Source organism: Strongylocentrotus purpuratus, unplaced genomic scaffold (assembly GCF_000002235.5).
Source record: "Strongylocentrotus purpuratus isolate Spur 01 unplaced genomic scaffold, Spur_5.0 spur5_scaffold_16, whole genome shotgun sequence".
Classification (NCBI taxonomy): Eukaryota; Metazoa; Echinodermata; class Echinoidea; order Camarodonta; family Strongylocentrotidae; genus Strongylocentrotus; species Strongylocentrotus purpuratus.
In genome coordinates this window covers 21,341,719-21,364,668 of record NW_022145601.1, presented here as the reverse complement: position 1 = coordinate 21,364,668, position 22,950 = coordinate 21,341,719, and the positions used below count along the sequence as shown (strand labels likewise).

Genomic DNA, 22,950 nt, shown 5'->3' with positions numbered 1-22,950 from the left:
TACAACTAGGTACACACATGTTGTGGTAGTTCTTCATCAGTTATTGATTGTCGTAAGGGAACCATTGTTTTCATAATTTAAGACACTGTACCCTTTCGCGCGCTTGGTCTTGAAAGGTAGCATGCACCCAGGTATATCCATCCTAGCACACATCTCTATTTGTATTTTGATGTAAGCAACGGTATCAGTGTATTAATGTGCTTCTTCGAAAAGATGATGTTATTCAATATAGAAGCGTTACATTAACATTCACTTGGTAGACATTTACTGCCAGTTGAACGGCGATGAATTATAACTATAGCCTGAGAGAATTACAAGTATACTGAAACTAAAAAACAAGTTCTGATAATTCAAATAAAAATTGTTTAGTAATTAAAACGTGTATGTCTATTTCAGGAGACTCTGGTGTTCAGAGACAGATCATGTGGCCCGACTGTATCGCGTGACCTAGCAGATGTCCTTTTCACATCAAACTCATTATCAAGATTAGTTTTTTATCGTACAACATTGGATGATGACTTCTATCAGTTAATGCATACACAAGTTTCTACAATGGCGGTAAATATATAATTATTTAAACCCAATACTAATGATTACAATTTGTCTTTTTCAGACAAATTTTGACATAAATATTTTCTTTTATCTGTAAACGATACCGGTAATTCAAGGGGTGAAACAAAATATGAAGCAGTCTCTGTTTTGCTCTTTTCTTTTTAAATTCTTTTCCAACAAAGCTTTTGTTAATAGTAAAAAGTGAATAATTCAAAATAATATCAACATCTTTTTCCTTCTTTGAAATAAATTCAGTACCAAACAATAAATGATATGGTTTGAAATTAAAACTAGACATATAATACTTGTTTGGAACAAGTATAGGTGGGCTTGTCAACTAAAATTTGAGACAAAATAGAGCAAAAATAAGCGAGTATTGCTTAAAATTCTTTTTTAAAACATATCATGTAGATTCATTACGTGAACGAAATTCACCTTCTATAGTCATAATACGCAAATTATGAAATTTCTGACAGGAGGCCTTTAATCGAGATTTTGACTATGATGACGTCATCAAAATGAAAAATGGTTATTACTGCGCTTGTAGAGAATTGTCTTAGTTACAACATATCGAAATTTTGAAGAAAAATTTATCAATTTTTACAGAGATACAGTCAATTTTACATAAATATGCTGACGTCATAATATGCAAATTCGTATTTTGAGTTCCAAGGCCATTGTGATGATGTCACGATACACTTAATGGCCAAATGAGACATGAAATCATATCTCCGACTCATACTCTATCAGAATATGAAAAAAAAATGAGGATCCCGGTGCATTCCAAAGAGCTATAATGGATTTTGTATAGGCATGTTTTTGCCCATGTATGCTATGTATTATAAGAGCTCGCGCGCACGGACATTTATCTTGAAAGGACGCTCATCTTAATATTAATAGTCATTAAAAGATGAACATAGTATCAAATTGTTTGAACAAATATGGGATTTATCATGAAAGAAAAAAAAATGGCGATTCTACGTTGTGTAATGGTGTTACGCGCGAAAACACGCGCGCATGCGCGTGTGCGCGATTTTTTTATAAAATGCTTAAAATGACCTGAAACGTATGCAAAATAAATTTAAGACGATTTTGAGCATTTTAAAATTTTGCGCGCGGACGTACGCTCACGCGCGCCTTTTTTGTCCTGAAATTGACCGGACTGATATTGACCTTGATCATGATAAATATGAATGAGGAATGGCTTTCGGTTATGAAGATATGACCATGAGTTGATTTTCAGAAATTTTCACAAAATGACGCCTAGATGACGTCATCAGTCAAGTTCAAGGTTGAAAATTTTTCTGTGCTTTGTTCTAATGCCTATACATACGTGTGCCAAATTTCAAGGTATTTGATTGAACCATTTTCAAGTTATCTTGCTCACAAAAAAGTGGGTCGAAATAAGAAAAATAAAGAAACTAGACATGTAATACTTGTTTGGAACAAGTATAGGTGGGCTGGTCAACTAAAATTTGAGACAAAATAGAGCAAAAACAAGCGAGATACTGCTCAAAAATTCTTAAAAAACAATATCATGTAGATTCATGACGTGAAAGAACTTCACCTTCTATATAGGCATGCATGCAAATTAAGTAATTTCTGATATGTGCCCTTTAATAGTAATGTTCACTATGATGACGTCATCAAAATGGTGGTGACTGAGCTTGCAGAGAATTGTCTTAGCTACAACATATCGAAATTTGGAAGAAAATCGATCAATATTTACAGAGATACAATCAATTTTACATAAATATGCTGACGTCATAATATGCAAATTCGTATTTCGAGTTCCAAGGCCATTATGATGATGTCACGATACACTCAATGGCCAAATGAGACATGAAATCATATCTCCGACTCATACTCTATCCAAATATGAAAATAATTGAGGGTCCCGATGCATTCCAAAGAGCTATAATGGATTTTGTATAAGCATGTTTTTGCCCATATATGCTATGTATTACAAGAGCTCACGCGCACGGACATTTATTTTGAATGGACTCTCATCTTGTTATTAATGGTCATAAAGATATAAACATGGTATCAAATTGTTCGAAATATGAGAAATATCATGAAAGAAAAAAAAATGGCTATTCTATGTTGTGTAATGGTGTTACGCGCGAAAACGCGCGCGCATGCGCGTGTGCGCGATTTTTTATAAAATGCTTAAAATGACCTAAAGCGTATGCAAAATAAATTTGAGACGATTTTGAGAGTTTCAAAATTTTGCGCGCGCACTGACGCGCGGACGTACGCGCACGCGCGCGTATTTTGACCTGAAGTTGAACGGACGGATATTGACCTTGATCATGATAAATATGAATGAGAATTGACTTTTGGTTATGAAGATATGATCATGAGTTGATTTTCAGAAAATTTCACAAAATGGCGCCTAGATGACGTCATCAGTCAAGGTCAAGGTTGAACAAATTTCTGTGTTTTGTTCCAATGCCTATACATATGTTTGCTAAATTTTAAGACATTTGATCGAGCCATTTTAAAGTTATCTTGCTCACAAAAAAGTGAGTCGAAATAAGAAAAATAAAGAATAAAGAATAATAAAGGCAATTTTAACAAAATTATAAGGTGGTCTGTATTAGATACAGCCCACCTAATAATAAAGGCAATTTTAACAACATTATAAGGTGGTCTGTATTAGATACAGCCCACCTGATTAGACATGAAATATTTCTTTATATTCTTTTCAACTTCTTTCCAAAACTTCATGATTTCATTACAAGAAAAGAACATATGCATTCAATCACCTGGTTGATTACAATAATGACATTGCTCAGTGGCATTTACTTTCATTTAAACAAATTATTTGGTATTGCCAAAATATTGTACATGAGTTGACATCAAAATTGATCAGTAAACAGTCTTTTATACCTTTTAACTTAAATATCTAAACATCTGACCATGCAGGTATACATTCGATTCCTAAAGTATTACACCAAAATTCCTCCGCTCTAGATTCTTCGATTTTTTTTTTAATGTAACTAATAATAAAAATAATAATAATAATAATAATAGCCTAATAGTCCACTCCAAATTTTATTAAACCGAAACGGAAATTCTTTTTGCCCAATTGATCGTGAGCCCGGCAGCCACTGAGCAGCGCCAGATCGACGTTGTCAACTGTCTAACTGAAATTATATCATCAACCAATTGTATATCATTATATACAAATGCTGTGGATCTAAATTTCATATAGGTACTCTCTATGTTCTCCATTCGCATCTGCAAGTACTAACATATTCCCAAGTGATTGAATCGCTCTTCTAATACATGCATATTGACTATACCACCTTCCATCCTTAAATGATATTTTCGCACCTAACTCATCAACTGGTAGAAAACTTTTACCATCCATTAAATCCCCCACAAACAAAATGCCAAAATCCAGTTCCTATAAAAAAGCATTTTCCCTTTATACATTACATTTTTATTCAGCCAAATCATTTCTCTACGATAGCTATCAAGATCAAAAGTACCTCATAGAACCTTTCTTGAGTAGTCGTAGCTTTTAAACAAGAAAAAGTCATAAATAAATTAAAGTAGAAATGAGGCATCTTGTTTTCCAGAAAACTTGCATTTTTTATATTATATTTACAATTCATTATAACCTTTATACCGCCAAGTTGTTCAAACCAATAGTCCAACATACATTTGCAACCTGCATAATAACTCATCGCTTAAAGGTAATACAAAGTTTTGGTATGGGGTCATGAATTTGGTTCAAATGAACATATTGGAAGCATATGCAATCCTACAATATTCAGTGATCGTTATCGCGGTTGAAAATGAGTCTAAAGTGATGAAATTGTATATAATATACTCTTTATGTTGTACAGCTCCCTCTCAAGGTCAAGATATTAATTTGGCTAGGGATAGTTGAGTTTTGTTGCAGTGGGCGCTACACAACATATTTTTTTGGTGAGATAATGTAAAACCGAGTGTCAAATTTGAAAGAACATATAATTTAAATGAAAACATCATCTATGTTTGATCAAAATTGGTTCAGAGACGGCTGAATTATCCACAAATATATGATAATTTACACCAGCCGTTGAAAAAACGATATAGCACCTTATAATACGTTTTATTCCAGCCAATGCCGATGTTGACTTTGTGTTGGCTTTTTCGTGTCGGTTATAATACGCACATCCAGCTGGCCCGTGTAATGTTATTATTAATGAATTAATTAATGGTCACCATATTTTTTTGAAAGTGGAGCTGAATTGATATGATCGTATCGGTTAAATTTCACACATTTTGGGGTCTAAAATTACCTTCATAGCAATTTTAGGTCCTAAAAGAGTACTAGCCATGTCATAAATAAGAATAAGAGCAATAACCATGCACTTTGAAGGCATTTGCAGTCTGAAACAAGGACTCAACTCTCCCTTTAAAACAATGTTTCTTGACTAAAATTGACCTATTGGCTATTCCCATTTGAAAATTATACATCACAACTGCCTATTCTGAGATTTTTAGGGTCGCAGCAACCATTGGATGGCTGTATCGGCGCTAATTGAAATTTATCAAAATTTACCGGGATCACCGATACATTTTGATATACAATGTTTCTATAAAGCAGAAGTATGTTACTGGCTAATTCTTCTAGTGCTTATAATACACTCTCAGGGGCATCAAAATATATCAAAATTTTAAAGAAACGCTATCCAGCCATTTTCAAAATTTCCCAAAGCTTTGTATTACCTTTAAATATTTACAAAAGCAATTTATATTTTAAACGATGCAACCTTTGTTTGAACATCTAACATATCTAAACCACCTGCTTGTATACTATTTAACACATTTGACCTTTTAATCTTTACAGGTCTCCCTTTCCATAGGAAATCAAACAATTACTAATCGAGCTCCTTAACTATTTCTTTAGGGCAAGACAAAACTGTGATGTATAAAATGATTTTCAACACTAGAAATTTAATTCCTCATGGGGACGAATTAGGTGGTCTGTCTTCAAGTCTTATGAGAGATTATAATATTTACTATATTGAGAAAGGGAGAAGTTATATAGACATGTAAACAATGATGATCATCATGATGATCATCATGATCATCATGATGATCATGATGATGATGATCTTGATAGTAATGGTGATGACGATGATGATGATGATAATGTTGATGATTATCATCAACAGACCATGATGACATCAGACTGAACAAAATTAGAGAACATTTAGATAGCGTATAGTCTCAGCTACAACATACCCAAAAATCAACAAAAACCAAGCCAAAATAACGGCGATATTGCTCGCAAAAGACAAGAATGTAGAATCCAGATTTGAGAAAAAGTCATCTCCCATAAGGATTACACGGCAAAAGTAATGGATCTAGTGATAATAGGGTAATAATAAAGTAAATATGGTTGTTTATTACATTATTTGCGATTGTACGTGTTTTAATATTCAAAGGAGATGGTAGAGTGAAAGGTCAAAAAGAAAAAAAATTGTTGGAGACGCCCGGACTCGAACCAGGGACCTCGAGGTCGGAAGTCAAGTGCGTTACCGATATACCAAAACATTTCCCATAGAGATTACACGTAAACGAAAAATGGAATTATCAAATCCCACATTGTAAGTGAAATATGAGCATGATCCCGGCATCTGAGCGAAAAATAAAGGTCACACTTTTGATAGCTTATTTTCTCAGCTACAACATACTCAAAGCTCAGCGTAAACAAAGATAAAACGACGGAGATATTGCTCGCAAAAGACGAGAATGTAGAATCCAGTTTGAGAAAAAGTCATGTCCCATAGAGAATACACGCAAAATGTGAAAAATGGACATGCCTCCTTTAATCGCAAAAAAACGCCATGATACCTTTGTCAAAATGAAATTTTGTGGCGGCTGCATTTGTAGAGAATATTCTCAGGTAGAACATATCAAAATTTGAAAGAAAATTGATCAATATTTACAGAGATACAATCAATTTTCCAAAAATCTGCTGACGTCATAATATGCAAATTAAAATTATGAGTTCGGAGGCCATTATGATGACGTCATGAGTTAATTGAGGGTCAAATGACACATGAAATCATATCTCCAACTCATGCTTTTTTTCGAACCATGATATAAAAGTTGGGGTCAATTGACTTTCTGAAGAGGTATTTTGATTTTTAAAATGGGATGTTTTTGATCTAATTTGCATTATATTGCCCATAGCAGCACGCGCGGATTTTGAACTTTGACACACGCTCATGGCCTTATGAAAGCTCAAGGGTGACTGAAATTAATGTAAATTGTCATTTACGGTAAGAGGAATCTAAATCATGTAAAAAATTTGAATTTGACCTTTTCCGCGCGTTGTGAGCGCACGCAATGCGCGCGGGGACACGTACGTACGAAAAAAAATTTGAAATGCTTAAAATGACCTGATTCGTACTCTCCTTTAATAGTTAAAGGATTTTGAGCATTTTTAAATTTTGACGCACGCATACGCGCGCGTCGTGACCTCTATGTGACCTTTGATGACATGACCTGTTGACCCTTGACCTGAAATATATGTGATATGAATATGAATGACCTTTGCTTATGCATCATGAAGATATGATGGATATTGGGATTTCACAAAATGGCGCCTGGATGACGTCACGATGACCTAATGACTTTGAAAATGTTCCTGTCACGTCTCATGACATTGACCTATGACTGTGCCAAAATTGAATGAAATTGACGAAACCGAACTTGAGTTATCCTAGGCACAAAAAAGTGTAGGAAATAAATAAAAATAAAGAAATAAATAAATAAAGAAATAAAGAAAATTCTGACGAAAATAATAGGTGATCTGTTTTCAACAGACCACCTAATTATCAATGATTTTAATTTTGTTATGGTACAGTGTAAATAATACTTCCATAATTGTGTTCAAAAACATTCATTTGGGACGTGGTGTGCCGGAACTAGCGCATATTTTTTTTGTGCTCCGAAATGTAGCAGACTACCTGCATATACCCCAAACAAGCACGTTTACCTCTTTTAACATAAATGGTTGAACATTTTCTTGAGGGAAAATGACAGTTTCAGATCTTTTTGAAGTACATAACAAATGGGAAGGGAGCTTGCAAAACACGCACAGAGTTGCCAATTTGTGTTTGATTGATCATGTTTATTTATAATCGGAATATGCTTAATCTTTCAATGACCTGTTTCTCTATTGATTTTTGCTGATATTAAAACCAACTAAATATCAGGGTGGACTTCCCCTTTTAAAAAAGTGGCCCGAAAATGTCTGTTCCATTTATAAGTAAAAGTGATTTTTGATAAACCCTTTCTTTTTCATACAAGCTTTTCTTATCATTTTTAAAGGTGGAAAATATACAAATTATAACTTGAGTCTAATTTTATATTGAAAGATTTATTGATAATACTCTACTTCATTGTCATTTTGAACACAGGCAGGTAAATCCTCAATCAAAGAGCTGGTTGTCGATCATCAATTCCTAAATGATCTACAGAGGTTTAATAATGGTGATGTTAATGTCACAGTTGAGGATCTTTTCCCGAGCTTGAAGCAATTGACTTTCACCACTCTTCATACTGTCTCACCGGGAGTTGTTGAACGGTTGGCACATTCCAGCCTATCAGAGTTGTCTATTGAGCATGGTGAGGAAGGGAGACAACTTGTTCCTCTCATTGGAGAACCTGCTTCACTAGGGCAACTTTTCTCCAGTTCATTCCCACAACTCGCCTATCTGACCTTCCGAGAGCTAGTAATAGGCAACAGACGCAGTGAAGCAATACTACGTAATCTAAAGAACCACCTGCATTTAAAGTCAATAAGGTATGTTCAGGGCAATGTTTGGACAAAATTGTCACTATTTCCAATGATATTAATGATGATAGTAATAATAATAATAATAATGACGATGATGATGATGATAAAGATGATAATTATAATGACAATAATACAAATGAGGATAATTATGATAATAGTAAAAATAATTATTTTGATAATAATGATAATAATACAAATCAATAAACAATTTAATTAGTTGATTATAATTATAAACAGATTTCAATTTCTGACAGCAATCAGAATTTTGCCAAGAGCAATTCTTAAAGGGTAAGAGTTGTCTGCTTCTAAGAGCATTGTCAATTATTAAATTTGTTTCAATCAGAATTATTTCAAAGGTCGGTGCTAAAGTGGAAGGGATTTTAAAACGGGTTTAAACTACATGATTAATTCAGTGCCATTGGTGTTGTTTGCTAAGTAGCCACATTAAATACTATTTTTGTTTTGATAGCATAGACTAATCAATCATTTTCTATACTGTTTGAAACCTAAACGAAAATTATTATTAAAAAACAACTAAAAAATACCTCAGTAGTTGGTATATAGCCTGTTTGGAAGGAATCATAATACAATATTCTATTATATTATATCACATAGTATTATATTCTTCTTCAATTCCTTTCAACATGCGGTGATTCAAAATGTTTGAATATGTACTGTCCTTGAACATGTATTCTGTATAGTATCATTAGCTGTTTTACGAATGACGAACTGGACCCCCTGGCTAAACAAATAACTACTGAGAACAGGATGAAAATAACACTTCAACATGACACGGTAAATGTCTTTGTCATATCGACTATGTTGGTATTCTGGTAGAAAAATAATATAATTATTGGTTATTTTGAGATGTATAATCAATCGAACATAAATTGACATCGATATGAAGGTTTTTGTGATGTCCTCTCCCATTCGCTCCGTCCTAAAAATATTTTTTCTGTAAATATAACACATGTCCCCTACATATAGTAATTGCACATATGTTCGCAAATGGAAGAGGATATGGTATACCAGGGAAAACATCAGTTATACATGTATCAAATATCAAGTGTCATTCATGTCCGATTCAAAATACAAGAGAAATTTGGCCAACCCCAAACATGTTCAAGCATATTGACAAATCTTTCTTTGTCATACCGGTGAGCCAAATTAATTGGAAGTTCAAATATAAACCGTATAATTTGAGTCTTATAGAAATCCTATGAAACTATGTCCAACTTTAGTTACCATATACACCATGCTCTGTTGTATTTGGGAATACGTCTAAAGTATTGCCTAAACATGTACCTAGTTTTCTTTGTGCTAACTATGCGGGCGATGTTATATGGTATGCCTTTCAGGGGTTTTAAAAATAATAAACCAGAATCTTTTCTTTTCAACAGGCACAAAGGACGTTTCATGGTGGAGAGGTGGATTCAAAGGTTAGTGAAGCAACTAAGTAGCTTTCTTACAATTTTACCCACATGCTCTACCTCTCTCCCCAGCTGTCCTCTCTTCCTTGTAAAGTTCCTTTTCTTGTGTACTTTTTTCTCCCCTTTCCTTCTATTTTCTGAATTACTCTCTAATCCCCATGATCTTGGTGCTCTCTTTTAAATTAGATGCCCTTTAAAAGGGATATATATTATTTTGCTGGAATGTCAACATTTTAATTATTGTATGTAAGGTGATTTGTCTATGATTAATCCCCACTAGAGAGGAGAGCCTTTATTAAAGTTAAACCAGATTTATTTGGATAATCCTATACATTATACATTTTCACTCTCTGATCATTTATCCTTCTTCATGACTTGCTGGCGTATGGCGTATTCAAATTCATTTCCACAGATTTACAAGTTGAAGGTTGAACACAAAAAACCATTATCATTACTATACCAACAGAACAGATTCTATTACTACATGTTGACCTGTTTCTCTGTGTCTGGAATAGAGAATTCCAGCTGTATATGTAGTAGTTGATTTTTTTCTGTTTGTGTTCATTATAATAATAATAATAATAATATGGATATTTATATAGCGCCGGTATCCGCCAGGGCCTGACGCTCATGGCACTGTACATATTACTGTCACAAACATAACTTTCTTAACTAAAATAAAGTAAACTTAAAACAACACAAATTACCGTATTACGCTACATTGACATGATTAAATAGCACTGTTTAGAAAGAGATGGGTTTTTAGAGCAACTTTATTTTACACAGAAAATAAAACCAACCAAAAAACCAAACAAGTTGTTTTTCTCTTTAGATTTCTTGTTACTGACTCTCTCCTTCCCCCCTCCCCCCCTCCCCCCCCCCCTCAAACCAATTCCCTGGATCATCTTCTGTAGTTATGTGAATGCTTAATGTGACAGTACAGACTATATTAAAGATTCCATTATATTCCTGATGTCATGCTTTATGATTCATGTATGTTATTCTTTAGTATTTCCGAGCGCAGTTCCAGACTTATGAGGTGGACAATTTGAACCTACACGATGATCAATCAGTATCTTACTGTCTGGGGAAGTCTCTCAGTCTCCTGCCTCATCTTACAGACCTGAAGATTCGCTCATGTTCCCTTCATAATGATTTCTATAAAGAGATTGCTGATCAAGCTTCTTCATCTGAGGTAATTATTTTTTATAAAGAAACAGATAAAAAGAGATGTGAAATATTTGTTTCTTTTTTCAAATCCGAGGTTGCGGGATAGGAATATAAATAAATTCGCGTAAATGAATTTTACGTGAATGACGCCTCGGGCAATAGCACAATTGTAACATGCCCGAGAGCGTATAAAAACAACTAGGTCTCAAATATTAAAGCAGTCATTATTAATTTTATATACCAAAAAAAAAGTCAACTTATGACACCACCTTGGCTTTTCTCTAGTTTATCTGCACATGTATCAACACAAAATTATTGCATCTGCCATAGACTTTTGTCTCAGAAAGTGAATGCGTAACAACATTCAAGAACAAAAGGCAGCAGGGTTACAAGTTCCTCAGAAATAATTTCTATTCCACAAAATAGCAGATATTCTGTCCTTTCAAATGCGTTTCGTCCCAATTTATAACATTAATGGTAACTTAAGATATGGTCGAATTGATGCAACAATGTCATAATTCGTAGTAGTAGTTTACGTGTTGTAGCTGTAGCGACGTACACGTATGCACACACGATTTCCAAGAACAAATGTCCAACAGTTTACATTATGAATTTCACGTAACCTTTTGGTGTTCTTGCTGTCAGCAGAATTAATCAAGTCTTGCAATTGATCATCATCGAGAAGTTGAAATCTAGGAAGAGTTTCTTCAGCCATTTGTGCCTTGTTTGGTAACTGTAAGTAGAATCTAGGCCGGATTTAGTAGTACGATTGACATTTAAAAAATCGAAATATTAAGCTAGCGACCAATTCGCACACACACAATGTATGGTATCTGCGCTCGCTCAAACTAGATTTTAACACGTGAACCAATGGTGAGGTATATAAATATAACTAGAAGATGACCAATCAGCTTCCTCTTGTCGAGTGAAGTTTCTTTTGGTCTGGGTTAGAGCATTCCAACTGTAATTTCAATCGTTGATTTGTTATATGTTTGTGTTCATCATATATATACCTCACTTTTTAGAAATCCAGCCATCTGATTGGTCGAAATTGCAGTCATGGTTTTAGCTATTCCCGTAAATAAACAAAAAATGCCAAACCTATGTAATAGTTCTAGAGTGAATCAGTAAAATCCCGGCAAAATTCCTGTTACCGGGGAAATAGTTCAATCTTGCTGAAATACCCATTGGTTCACGTGTTCAAATCTGGTTTGAGCAAGCGCTGATACCATACATTGTATGTGTGCGAATTGGTCGCTAGCTTAATTTTTAGATTTTTTAATAAGACGTCCTGCGAAGGTGATGTCGATCGTACTACTAAATCCGGCCTAGACTCTACTTATAGTTTCCAAACAAGGCAAAAGTGGCTGAAGAAACCCTTTCTAGATTTCAACTTCTTGATGATGATCAATTGCAAGACATGATTAATTCTGCTGACAGCTAGAACACCAAAAGGGTACTTGAAATTTTCCATAAAAATATAGATTATTTAGGTCTAGATTAGATCTAGACTAGGCTACCTGCAAGTTATCAACAGAGACCTCGATAGCGTAAACAAACTTCCAAATTCGGAGCTGGACAACGTAGATCTACTGTTTACTATTAGAACCGGACTTCAGCGTCATTTCCTCAATTCTAACAATGTCGACATCATAAATTAAGCATGAAGATTTTTCCAATTTGACAAGAGTTTTTAAGTGTTTTTCAGCAATGCTTAAACAAGAAGGAAAGGGAGTTGTGACTCACAAACCAGCAAAAGACATGGACAAATCCAAGGTTCGCTTGATTTGGATGATCCTTTAGGTCTTCAGAACAAGGTATTTATTGATGTTATGACACTCAACTCAGATTTATATAACTCTTAAGCCTAACGGGAAGGATGATGCGACTCAGAAACTCAGCAGTTGCCTTGAAGACATTAGGTTCTGGTCTTCTAACAATAGACTTTGCCTTAATGAACAAAAATCTGAAATGATCCACATTACTTCCAAATTCAGAAACACCGATTCCTTCCCCAACTTGGTTACCGGAGATGGTTCACTGAAGGGTAGTGAATACGTTCGAGACCTGGGTGTTTTAATCGACAAAAATCTTACATTTCAACAGCACATTAAAAACGTATGTAAATCGGCATCTTTTGGAATCTTCAAAATTTGGAAAATTAGGAAACTACTTGACCGGCCCACGACTGCAAAATTAACCCATGCATTTGTATCCTCCCACCTTGATTATTGTAATTCAATTTTTTCTGGTCTTCCGCATTCGTCCCTACTTCCACTTCAAATAATTCAGAATACTGCTGCAAGGCTTGTTACTCTCTCGAGAAAGTTTGAGCACATAACCCCAATATTGCGTTCTCTTCATTGGCTTCCCATACACCATCATATAACATTTAAAGTTCTTCTTCGTACATACAAAATTCTCCATGGCCAAGCCCCTAAATATCTTTCAGATTTGATTTCCTTACGTTCTTCTAGTTCTTTAAGACCTCTTCGATCATCATCAACCTTGCAGTTAACCCTCGGACCTCGTACCGTTACAAAATATGGCGATCGAGCTTTCTCAGTAAATGCCCCTATCCTTTGGAATAAATTACCAGCGCACTTTCATAATATTCATTCTCTTGACCAATTCAAGTCCTTGCTGAAAACTCACCTTTTTAGAATTCATAAACAATATTCTGCAGTTGTGAGTCGGATTTTAATAAAATTTGATATGAAGGCACATGGTATCAAAACACAGCCTAAGTTCGATTTCCGAGTTTGTAGGTCAAAGGTCATAGCTCATTAAATATGCCAATCTGGTTTCCGATCCATAACTTTAGTATTGTTTGACAGATTTTTAATGAAATTTGATATGAAGGTTCATGGTATCAAAACACAGCCTAAGTTTGATTTCAAAATATGTTGGTCGAAGGTCATAGCTCATTAAATATGCCAATTTGGTTTCCATTCGATAACTTGAGTAATGTTTGACAAATTTTAATGACATTTGATATGAAGGTATATGGTATCAAAACACAGCCTAAGGCTATAGCCCAATGGTAACCTTCCCGAGCAGTCATTAATACTTTTATATGCCGAAGAGTCAACTTACCAATCAACTGGTAGAACAGGTACAACTCTGTATAAAAACTCTGTAACTCTGTCAAAACTCCGTAACTCTGCAAAAACTCTGTAAAAACTCTGTAACTCCGTAGAAAATAATTCCATAAAACTCTGTAACTCTGACTGCAAGCCTATTTGTTAAAGATGTTTACAGTGCAGTTGTTAAGTTAAATGTAGGGGCTTGCACCTGCTGACTGGAAACATGGGCATGGCTACTTGTAGTGATGTTGCATGTGCGTGGGAAGTTCTCTGGGATACTATTTGTGATCTCATTCAAAATTTCATTTAGTTCCCGCAGTTCCTGGCTTTCACTACGCTGACCACCAGTGGATGTCGATGACGCCGATACTAATTTCGGATCAACAGCTGCCGCGATACCATGACTTATGTTCGATGACGATGGTACTGATTTCGGATCAACAGCTGCCTCATGACTCATGTTTTCTTTTGCTGTACTGCTGGTCATAGCATAGTGCTTAAGACTGCTCTCCGCCTTGTGTCCGGAGACACTCATAATCTCTCTGTCTCTGAACCCAGCATTTTGTAGGGTACTGATGCTGGTTGCCCTTAGGCAGTGGTTGGTGTAAGCCTTGGTACCTGCACGAGATGTAATTGTTTTCATCTTGTCTCCGATGCTGTTTTTCCCTAGGGGTGCATTACAGTACCATTGATCAGAAGATGGATTGAATTTCAACTCACGCTTGGCCTTTGCATTTTCCGGTCTCTGCCAAAAACTCTTACATTGTGGATTCAGTGTATCTTTGTAGCGTAAGAAGGAGGCAACAGGACATCATCGTGGACCATTAGTTGGAATTATGACACCACCTTGGCTTTTCTCTAGTTTATCTGCACGATTGTTTTTTGTGAGGGTTAGGGTTATCTTTCAGAGTTATGGAGCATTTCCCCCTTCATCACAAATGTCAAAGCTGTCGAGTGTCATTTCACGCAAATTCTCTCTACCCCGATTACAAAAGTACAACATTACGTCCATAAATACCTTGTCCTGAAGACCCGCAGGATCATCCAAATCAAGCGAACCTTGGATTTTGTCCATGTCTTCTGCTGAGATGGCTGCTTTATGAGTTACAACTCCCTTTCCTTCCTGTTTAAGCATTGCTGAAAAACACTTAAAAACTCTTGTCGAGTTGGAAAATCTTCATGCTTGATGATATCTACCTTGTTACAATTGAGGAAATGACGCTAAAGTCCGAATCTAGTAACTAACATTGACTTCTCATGTAATAAGATCCGTTCTTCCGTCTAGCACCAGTGTAAAACTTTTGGAGTACCGGTACATTGTCCAGCTCCGAATTTGAAAGTTTGTCTACGCTATCGAGGTCTGTGTTGATAACTTGCAGGAAGTCTTCGAATATTTTCATGGAGAATTTCACAGAATTTTTGGTGTTCTTGCTGTCAGCAGAATTGATCAAGTCTTGCATTTGATCATCATCAAGAAGTTGAAATCTTGGGAGAGTTTCTTCAGCCATTTTTGCCTTGTTTGGAATTCAGTACGATCGAGATTGCCGTAGGCCTGCGGTCGCCTGCGCTGCGCTGTATTAAAAATTGGTAAATTAGGCTAGTGCTAGCGACCAATTCTTCGCACATGTACATGTATGTATGGTATCCGAGATCGCTCTGTATTTCAGCAAGACTGAACTATTCCCGGTAACTTGAATTTTACCCTCAAACTATTACATGGGCGTGGCATTTTTTGTTTATTTATGGGAATGGCTAAAACCATGACTGCAATTTCGACCAATCAGATGGCTGGATTTCTTAAGTGAGGTATATAATATAGTCCAATGGAGGTAACTTGTTCTGACATATGTAGGCCATTTGTACCATGCGAGGGAATGCTACGCTTGGCGTTGACTTGTTCGTTTTGTATTACCATGCACAGATTCAGACCTTTGAGATTTACAATATGAACCTACGTGATGATCAATTAGCATCCTACTGTCTGGGGAAGTTTCTCAGTCGCCTGCCTCATCTTACAGACCTGAAGATTCGCTCATGTTCTCTTCATGATGATTTCTACAAAGAGATTGCTGATCAAGCTTCTTCATCTGAGGTAAATTTTATTTTTTTATAAAGAAACAGATAAAAAGAGATTGGAAATACTTTTGTTTAAACCTGAGGTTGCGGGAAAGGAATACAAATAATTTGCAGTAAATATTCTTGACGCTTTTCTCATGAATCAATGATACTTTGTCACCAATCAGACATTCATATAACTAAATGATGACCAATTAGCTTCCTCTTGTTGTAAGAAGTTTCTGTTTTTGGATTAGAGCATTCCAGCTTTATTTTTAAAAGTTGATCTTTTATATGTTTGTGTTTATTATATATACATTTTACACAGACAATAAAACCAACCAACTTAACAGTTAAAGGTTATTTTGCTCTTTAGATTTCCTTTTACAGACTCTCCCTCCCCTACAATGGGGGTAAATATGATGTAAACAGAATACTAATGATTACAATTCGTCTTTTATAAAACAAATTTTAGACATGGTACAGTGTAAACAATACTTCCATTTTGTGTGAAAAATGGTACTTTGGGACGTGGCGCGCCAGAACTAGCATGGATTTTTTTTCTGCTCCTACATTTAGCTACGCAGACTACCTGCATATACCCCAAACAAGCATGCTTACCTCTTTCCTTCTTTTTAAAAATTCTGATTTTTTAAAGTACAGAACAAATGGGAAGGGAGCTGGCAAAATATGTCACAAAGTTGCCAACTTGTGTTTGATTGATCGCAAATTCATGATTATTATCCCCTCGTCGACAACTTGAAGTTTGAGGGGCTATAGTAACGCTGCTGTCCGTCCTTCTGTCCATCAGTCTGTTCGTAACAAATCTGGTTTCTGTTCGATAACTTTAGTGATTTTAATGAAATTTGATATGAAAGTACATGGTATCAATCAAAACACAGCTTAAGTTTGATTTTGGAGTATGTAGGTCAAAGGTCACAGCTCATTAAATATGCCAAAATAGGTAAATATTGGCTATTAATTTTGTACCCGGTGAGGGGATGTTATGCTTTGTGTAAACTTGTTTATTATTGGAATTTGCTTAAACTTTCAATGACCTGCTTCTCTCATTTACCTGCTGATATTAAAACCAACTTTATATCAGGGTGGACTTCCCCTTTTAAAAAATTGACCCCAACATGTCTATTCCCATTTATACCTATAGTTTTTTTTTTATAAAACGGTATATTACCATAAAACAGAGTGACTACTAGGGGAAAAACAGGAAAAGTGTTTATGAGTGTGTTTTCTTTGAGCAATTATGAAAAAAACACAACTGAATTGGGCCGTAAGATATCTATCTTTAGGGAAAAAAACATATCTGCTTCGATCATCAAGAACAAGGTGTAATTAAAATTCTTTTTCCTTTTCATTAGATTCTGTCTGTATGGCATTGTAAAACATGACTAATCTGCCATTGTTTTTCATACAAGCTTTTCTTATCATTTTTTAAGGTGGAGAATGTACAAATCATAACTTGAGTCTAATATTATATGAAAAGATTTATTGATAGTACTCTACTTCATTGTCATTTCGCACACAGGGAGGTAAATCCTCAATCAAAGAGCTGGCTGTAGATCATCAATTCCTAAATGATCTACAGAGGTTTGATAATGGTGACATTAATGTCACAATTGACAACCTTTTCCCGAGCTTGAAGCAATTGACTTTCACCACTCTTAATACTGTCTCACCGGGAGTTGTTGAACGGTTGGCACATTCCAGCCTAGCAGAGTTGTCTATTGAGCATGGTGAGGAAGGGAGACAACTTGTTCCTCTCATTGGAGATCCTGCTTCACTAGGGCAACTTTTCTCCAGTTCATTCCCACAACTCACCTATCTGACCTTCCGAGAGCTAGTAATGGGCAACATACGCAGTGAAGCAATACTACGTAATCTAAAGAACCACCTGCATTTGAAATCAATAAGGTATGTTCAGGGCCATGTTTGCAGAAATTGTCACTATTTCCAATGATAACAATGATAATAATAATAATAACAATAATGATAATTATTACTTACAGCCCACCTGTTTATGAGAATAAGTATAATAATGATATTAATACTAATCAATAAATAATTTAATTAGTTATTTAAAAAACCCAGATAGGGCTATATATGTATTGAAAAAAAAAAAATTAAATGGTTTCATTTTCTGACAGCAATCAGAATTTTGCCAAGAGCAATTTTTGTCTCGCCTGCGTAGCAAAAAAGCGAGACATTGTTGTAATAAGTTATATGACTCGGTGAAATGATAGAGTCTGGCAGACGATGTAGTTACTGATTAGTAGCCATATTGTAAGAAACCTTTATTTATGTATCCTTCCGCCTAGCTCGGCGTGGTATTTACATATCATATCTCATGTTAATGTAGTTCCAAGTGGACATACAACATCTCCCTCACAATAGATTTTTTTTTAAAATGAATAACAAAGAAAAGTTATAACAGTTAATCATAAAACCTCTTGAAACTCCAAACACCTGCAAGCAAACATTTTGCAAATACCAATACCTTAAAAATACTTTAACATATGCCCGACTGATTGCCAAGTAACAATTAAGGAATATGTTTATGATTCATAAGAACCCAAATTCGCAACCTTACTTTAGTTCCATAAAGTAGTCCTTTTTTGAGAGATTAATACGTGGAATACCTAAAACCAAATGATAAAAAAATAAAACTATGCGGTTACATATACATCAGCAAACACATGCCTGTACAGTTTTTTTCTTCTATATTGACATTTCCAACTTCTTATTTGCTAATCCAAACTTGGCCATTTAGAAGTAAATTGTACTTACATATATTTACAACCAAAATACTGTAATACTAGTTTGTAAGCAAAACATTGTTTAAAATTTGCTCATACAAAGAACTTTGCTGGGCAGAGCTACTGAACAACTCTATGGAAACTTTAGAACATATATTCAACTTTGTTCTCATATTCTTAAAACATTTATAATAACTCAACACAAAACACTGTATTCAAGAATGTTATGTTGCTTGATTATCTAACATAAAGATACCATTGGGCACATTTCTTTACATTAGCATCATTGCATGCCATTCTATTTATTGTATGCTATTTCTCTCTTCTCCTTTTCTTTTTTTGTTGTTGTTGTTGTTGCTATGAATAAGTAAAACAACATTTTTGGTTATTATCCAGTATACATGAAGTGTCTTTATGTGAGATTCTAATTATAAACTGGAACCTTTGTTCAATCTATATAGTCTGTCACTTTTTGTGTTTTAATTCTTCTTTCAAATTGTTTTTGGTAGTGTTTAACGATAACGGACAGGTTTATTACTAATGCGTCCAGAACGTGTTCTGTAAGGGTCTGTCTCGGATCCTGTCTGGTGGTCTAGTGACTGGTCATGGTCAAGACCGTCTGCAATTCTTTTGTTCATTGGGGTAGGTGTGTTAGGTAGGCGCGCATCTTTAGTTAGCTCTGCCAGACGAGGCATCTGTGGGACATCTCTCAAGTGTACCCTATTCCTTCTGAGTCGCGTGCCATTTGGGGTTGTGACTATGTACGACCTGGCCTGCAGATCATTACATAAGTTTGTCACCTCAGCTGGAATCCAAGTGTGGGATTCTTTGTCCAGGAAGCAGACTTTCTGTCCTACTCTGAGCGGCTGGAGCTCTTGCTTGCTTCCAATCACATCGTAGTCTGTCTTCATGCGTCCCCTGCGCTGTTCCAAACGTTCCTGGTTCTTTTGTCCTTGATATGTTGTATTCGAATGAAGGTTAGCAGGAAGTAGTGTTCGGACTTGGCGGCCGAACATCATTTCGGCTGGGGATGGAAGATGGGCATCCACTGGAGTACATCGTAGGTTTAGTAGAGCTGCTGCTGTACTTTCTCCAGTTGCCTGTGTTTTCCGTATGATCTCTTTCACTGTTCGGACCGTACGCTCTATTTGTCCGTTTGATTGGGGGTACCTTGGTGAGGAGGTCTGATGCGTAATTCCCCAGTCCTTGCACATTTGCTGAAAAGCGGCACCGATGAATTGTGGGCCATTGTCTGACATAATCTCTGTAGGAGATCCCAGAAGGCCAAATATGCCAGTTACAGCATTAGCCACACTTGCACTCGTTGTGGAAGTCAACCGATGTACGACTGGGAATCTCGAGTGATAATCGACTATAAGAAGATACTGAACCGTATTCAACTCAAACAGGTCCATGCCTACTTTGGTCCAAGGTGTGATAGGGATTTCATGAGGAAGGAGTGGTTCCCTTCTCTGCTCAGGCATCCTTTCCTGGCATTGGTTGCACAGTCTGACACTTTCGTCAATCTGGCGATTTATGTTTGGCCAGTAAACCGACTGGCGCCCCAGGAGTCTCATCTTCTCGATGCCCGGATGGCCTTTGTGCAGTTGCTGAAGGATATCTTGTCTCATAGATTGGGGAATGATCACCTGTCTGCCTTTGAAGAGGACACCTCCAGACATGCCTAGTTCATCACGAAATGGCCAGAATGGGCGCAAATCGTTTGGAAGTTCCTGAATAGTTGCAGGCCAACCAGCATGAGTGAATTCTTTCACTTGCTGTAGAATAGGATCCCTGGTAGTCTCCTTCTGTAGTGCTTCTTGCTTGAGGCTCCCGAAATGGAGCAGATCGATACCCAATGGGTCCTCAACCTCGTCAAGTAGTATGCTTTCTACGTGGACATCCAGCGGAATGTCTTCTGCCTTCGTCGGATTTGGCAGTCTACTGAGCGTGTCAGGAATAATCATCTCTGTTCCTGGTCTGTGTTCAATTGTGAAGTTGTATCCTTGAATCTTCACTAAGAGCCTTTGTAGCCTGGGCGGGGCACTTGTGAGTGGCTTGCTGCATATCGTCACAAGTGTTTTGTGGTCAGTCAGTATCTTGAAGTCTCTCCCAAAGAGGTAAGTGTGAAATCGGGTAATCCCGAAGACAAGGGCCAGTGTTTCCCTCTCAATATTTGAGTACTGGGCTTGGCAGGGAGAGAGACTTTTTGAGGCGTATGCCACAGGCCTTCCACGCTGTGAGAGACATGCTCCCAATCCTTTGGACGACGCGTCTACTTCAAGGGTGACAGGTAGCCCTGGATCGTAGTACTTCAGCAAGCTGTCTTGCTGGATAGCTTTCTTCAGCTGGCAGTATGCCTCCTGGTGATCCTCTTGCCACATGAATGGGACATCTTTCTTCATGAGATCACGCAAAATAGCGACTTGGTCTGCATAGTTCGGGATGTAGGGTGACAGGAAGTTCATCATGCCTAGAAACCTCTGAAGGTCCTCTTTATCCTGTGGGGTAGGCATTGTGTGGATATCCTCCACCTTGCAGGGATCGGGACTGATTCCTTGATCTGAGGTAATCGTCGCGAAGAAGTTGATCGAGCTCGCTTTCACTACACATTTGCTGCTGTTGAATACGAGTCCCTCCTTTGAGGCCACCTCAAGCAGCTTTGTGAGGTTTAGGTCGTGCTCTTCTTCCGTCCTGCCCATGACGACTATATCTTCTGCTATGCAAACACATCCTTGGGTCTGCCCTATTATGTCATCCATTCGCTGTTGGAATAGATCTTGGCTTGTTGAAAGCCCAAACGGAAGACGAAGAAAACAATACCTCCCGAACAGAGTACGGAATGTAGTCAGCTCTTGTGAATCTTCACTCAGATGCACTGACCAATAGCCAGATTTCGCATCTAACTTAGTGAAGAACTTCCCATTCGCAAATGATGGGTTGGTCTCTTCAAGTGTTTGGATTTTATGAGGGCACCGCTTGAGACTTTCATTCAGGCGCTTGGGGTCCAAGCACACCCGGATTGATCCATCCTTCTTTACTGATGTAGTGATAGAGCTGCACCAATCAGTGTGATGCGTTACCTTACGAATTACACACTGTTTTTCCATCTTGTCAAGCTCGGCTTTTAACTTATCCTTGATATGAATGCTGCACTTCCGTAGGGCATCTATGTGCGGATTGGCATCTTCCTTCAACAGAAGGGTAGCTGGGTCCTTGAAGTTACCTATGCGGTCGAATTGGCCCGGCCATCGTGAAATAAGGTCGTCTACTGTCTGTATGCATGGTGCTTGACCTGGAACATTTATAGGTGCTTCAACACATTGTTTCACCGTGTGGAGAGTGACCAGCTTAAGGGCCTTGCTGCTTGAAAGGCCTAATATTGAAGGTCCTGGTACATCGACCACGAAAAACTCCCGTTTACTCCAACCTGAATCCTCATATTGACACATGAGATCAAGAGAACCGATACAAGGGATAACCGTTTCACCATAGGCCATGAGCCGGACACGCCGTGGCCTTACAATAGAGCGCCACTGGCCATCGGGGTACATTTTGTTTACAATACGAAGAGGGAGTGTGTTGCCCCCTGCTCCAGTATCTATCTTCACCTTCAGCTGATGTTGCCCGACCTTGTATGGACAAGCGATATCTACTACTGCGAAAGCTTCCTTGTCCTCTTCTTCGTCCTTGGTGTCCATGTTTGAAATCACTATCGTGCTGAAATGCTGAGGGCACAATCCTCTTTATGGGTAGAGGGTATCTGTTCATTCACTTCTAGAGGCGAAGTGTCAAACTTCTCATGGCTCGGTCCACATCTTCTATCTGACTTGGACCTGCAGAATTTGGCCCAATGCCCCTTCTTCCCGCAGTACTTGCAGTTATCATGATATGCTGGGCATTTCCTGGGAGAATGATGCAGTCCACAATTACCGCATTGTTTGCGCTCACTCATTCTGGGTCTGCCATCTTTGCTAGGTCTCTGTGGTTTCCTACTGAACGCGTCAATGTTTGACACTGGGGTCAGGTCTGCCAGACACTGCTTGCCAGCAGCAATGGCCTCATATTGCCTTCCT

General features: G+C 37.1%; 1 protein-coding gene across 1 annotated transcript; it reads right to left on the bottom strand.

The window, feature by feature from the left end:
• Positions 1–19,386: 19,386 nt before the first annotated feature.
• On the bottom strand, positions 19,387–22,575 carry LOC115924710 (uncharacterized protein K02A2.6-like). Its single transcript, XM_030987470.1, has one exon. The coding sequence runs from the start codon at positions 22,573–22,575 to the stop codon at positions 19,387–19,389; it is 3,189 nt and encodes a 1,062-aa protein (XP_030843330.1).
• Between the last annotated feature and the right edge of the window lie 375 nt (positions 22,576–22,950).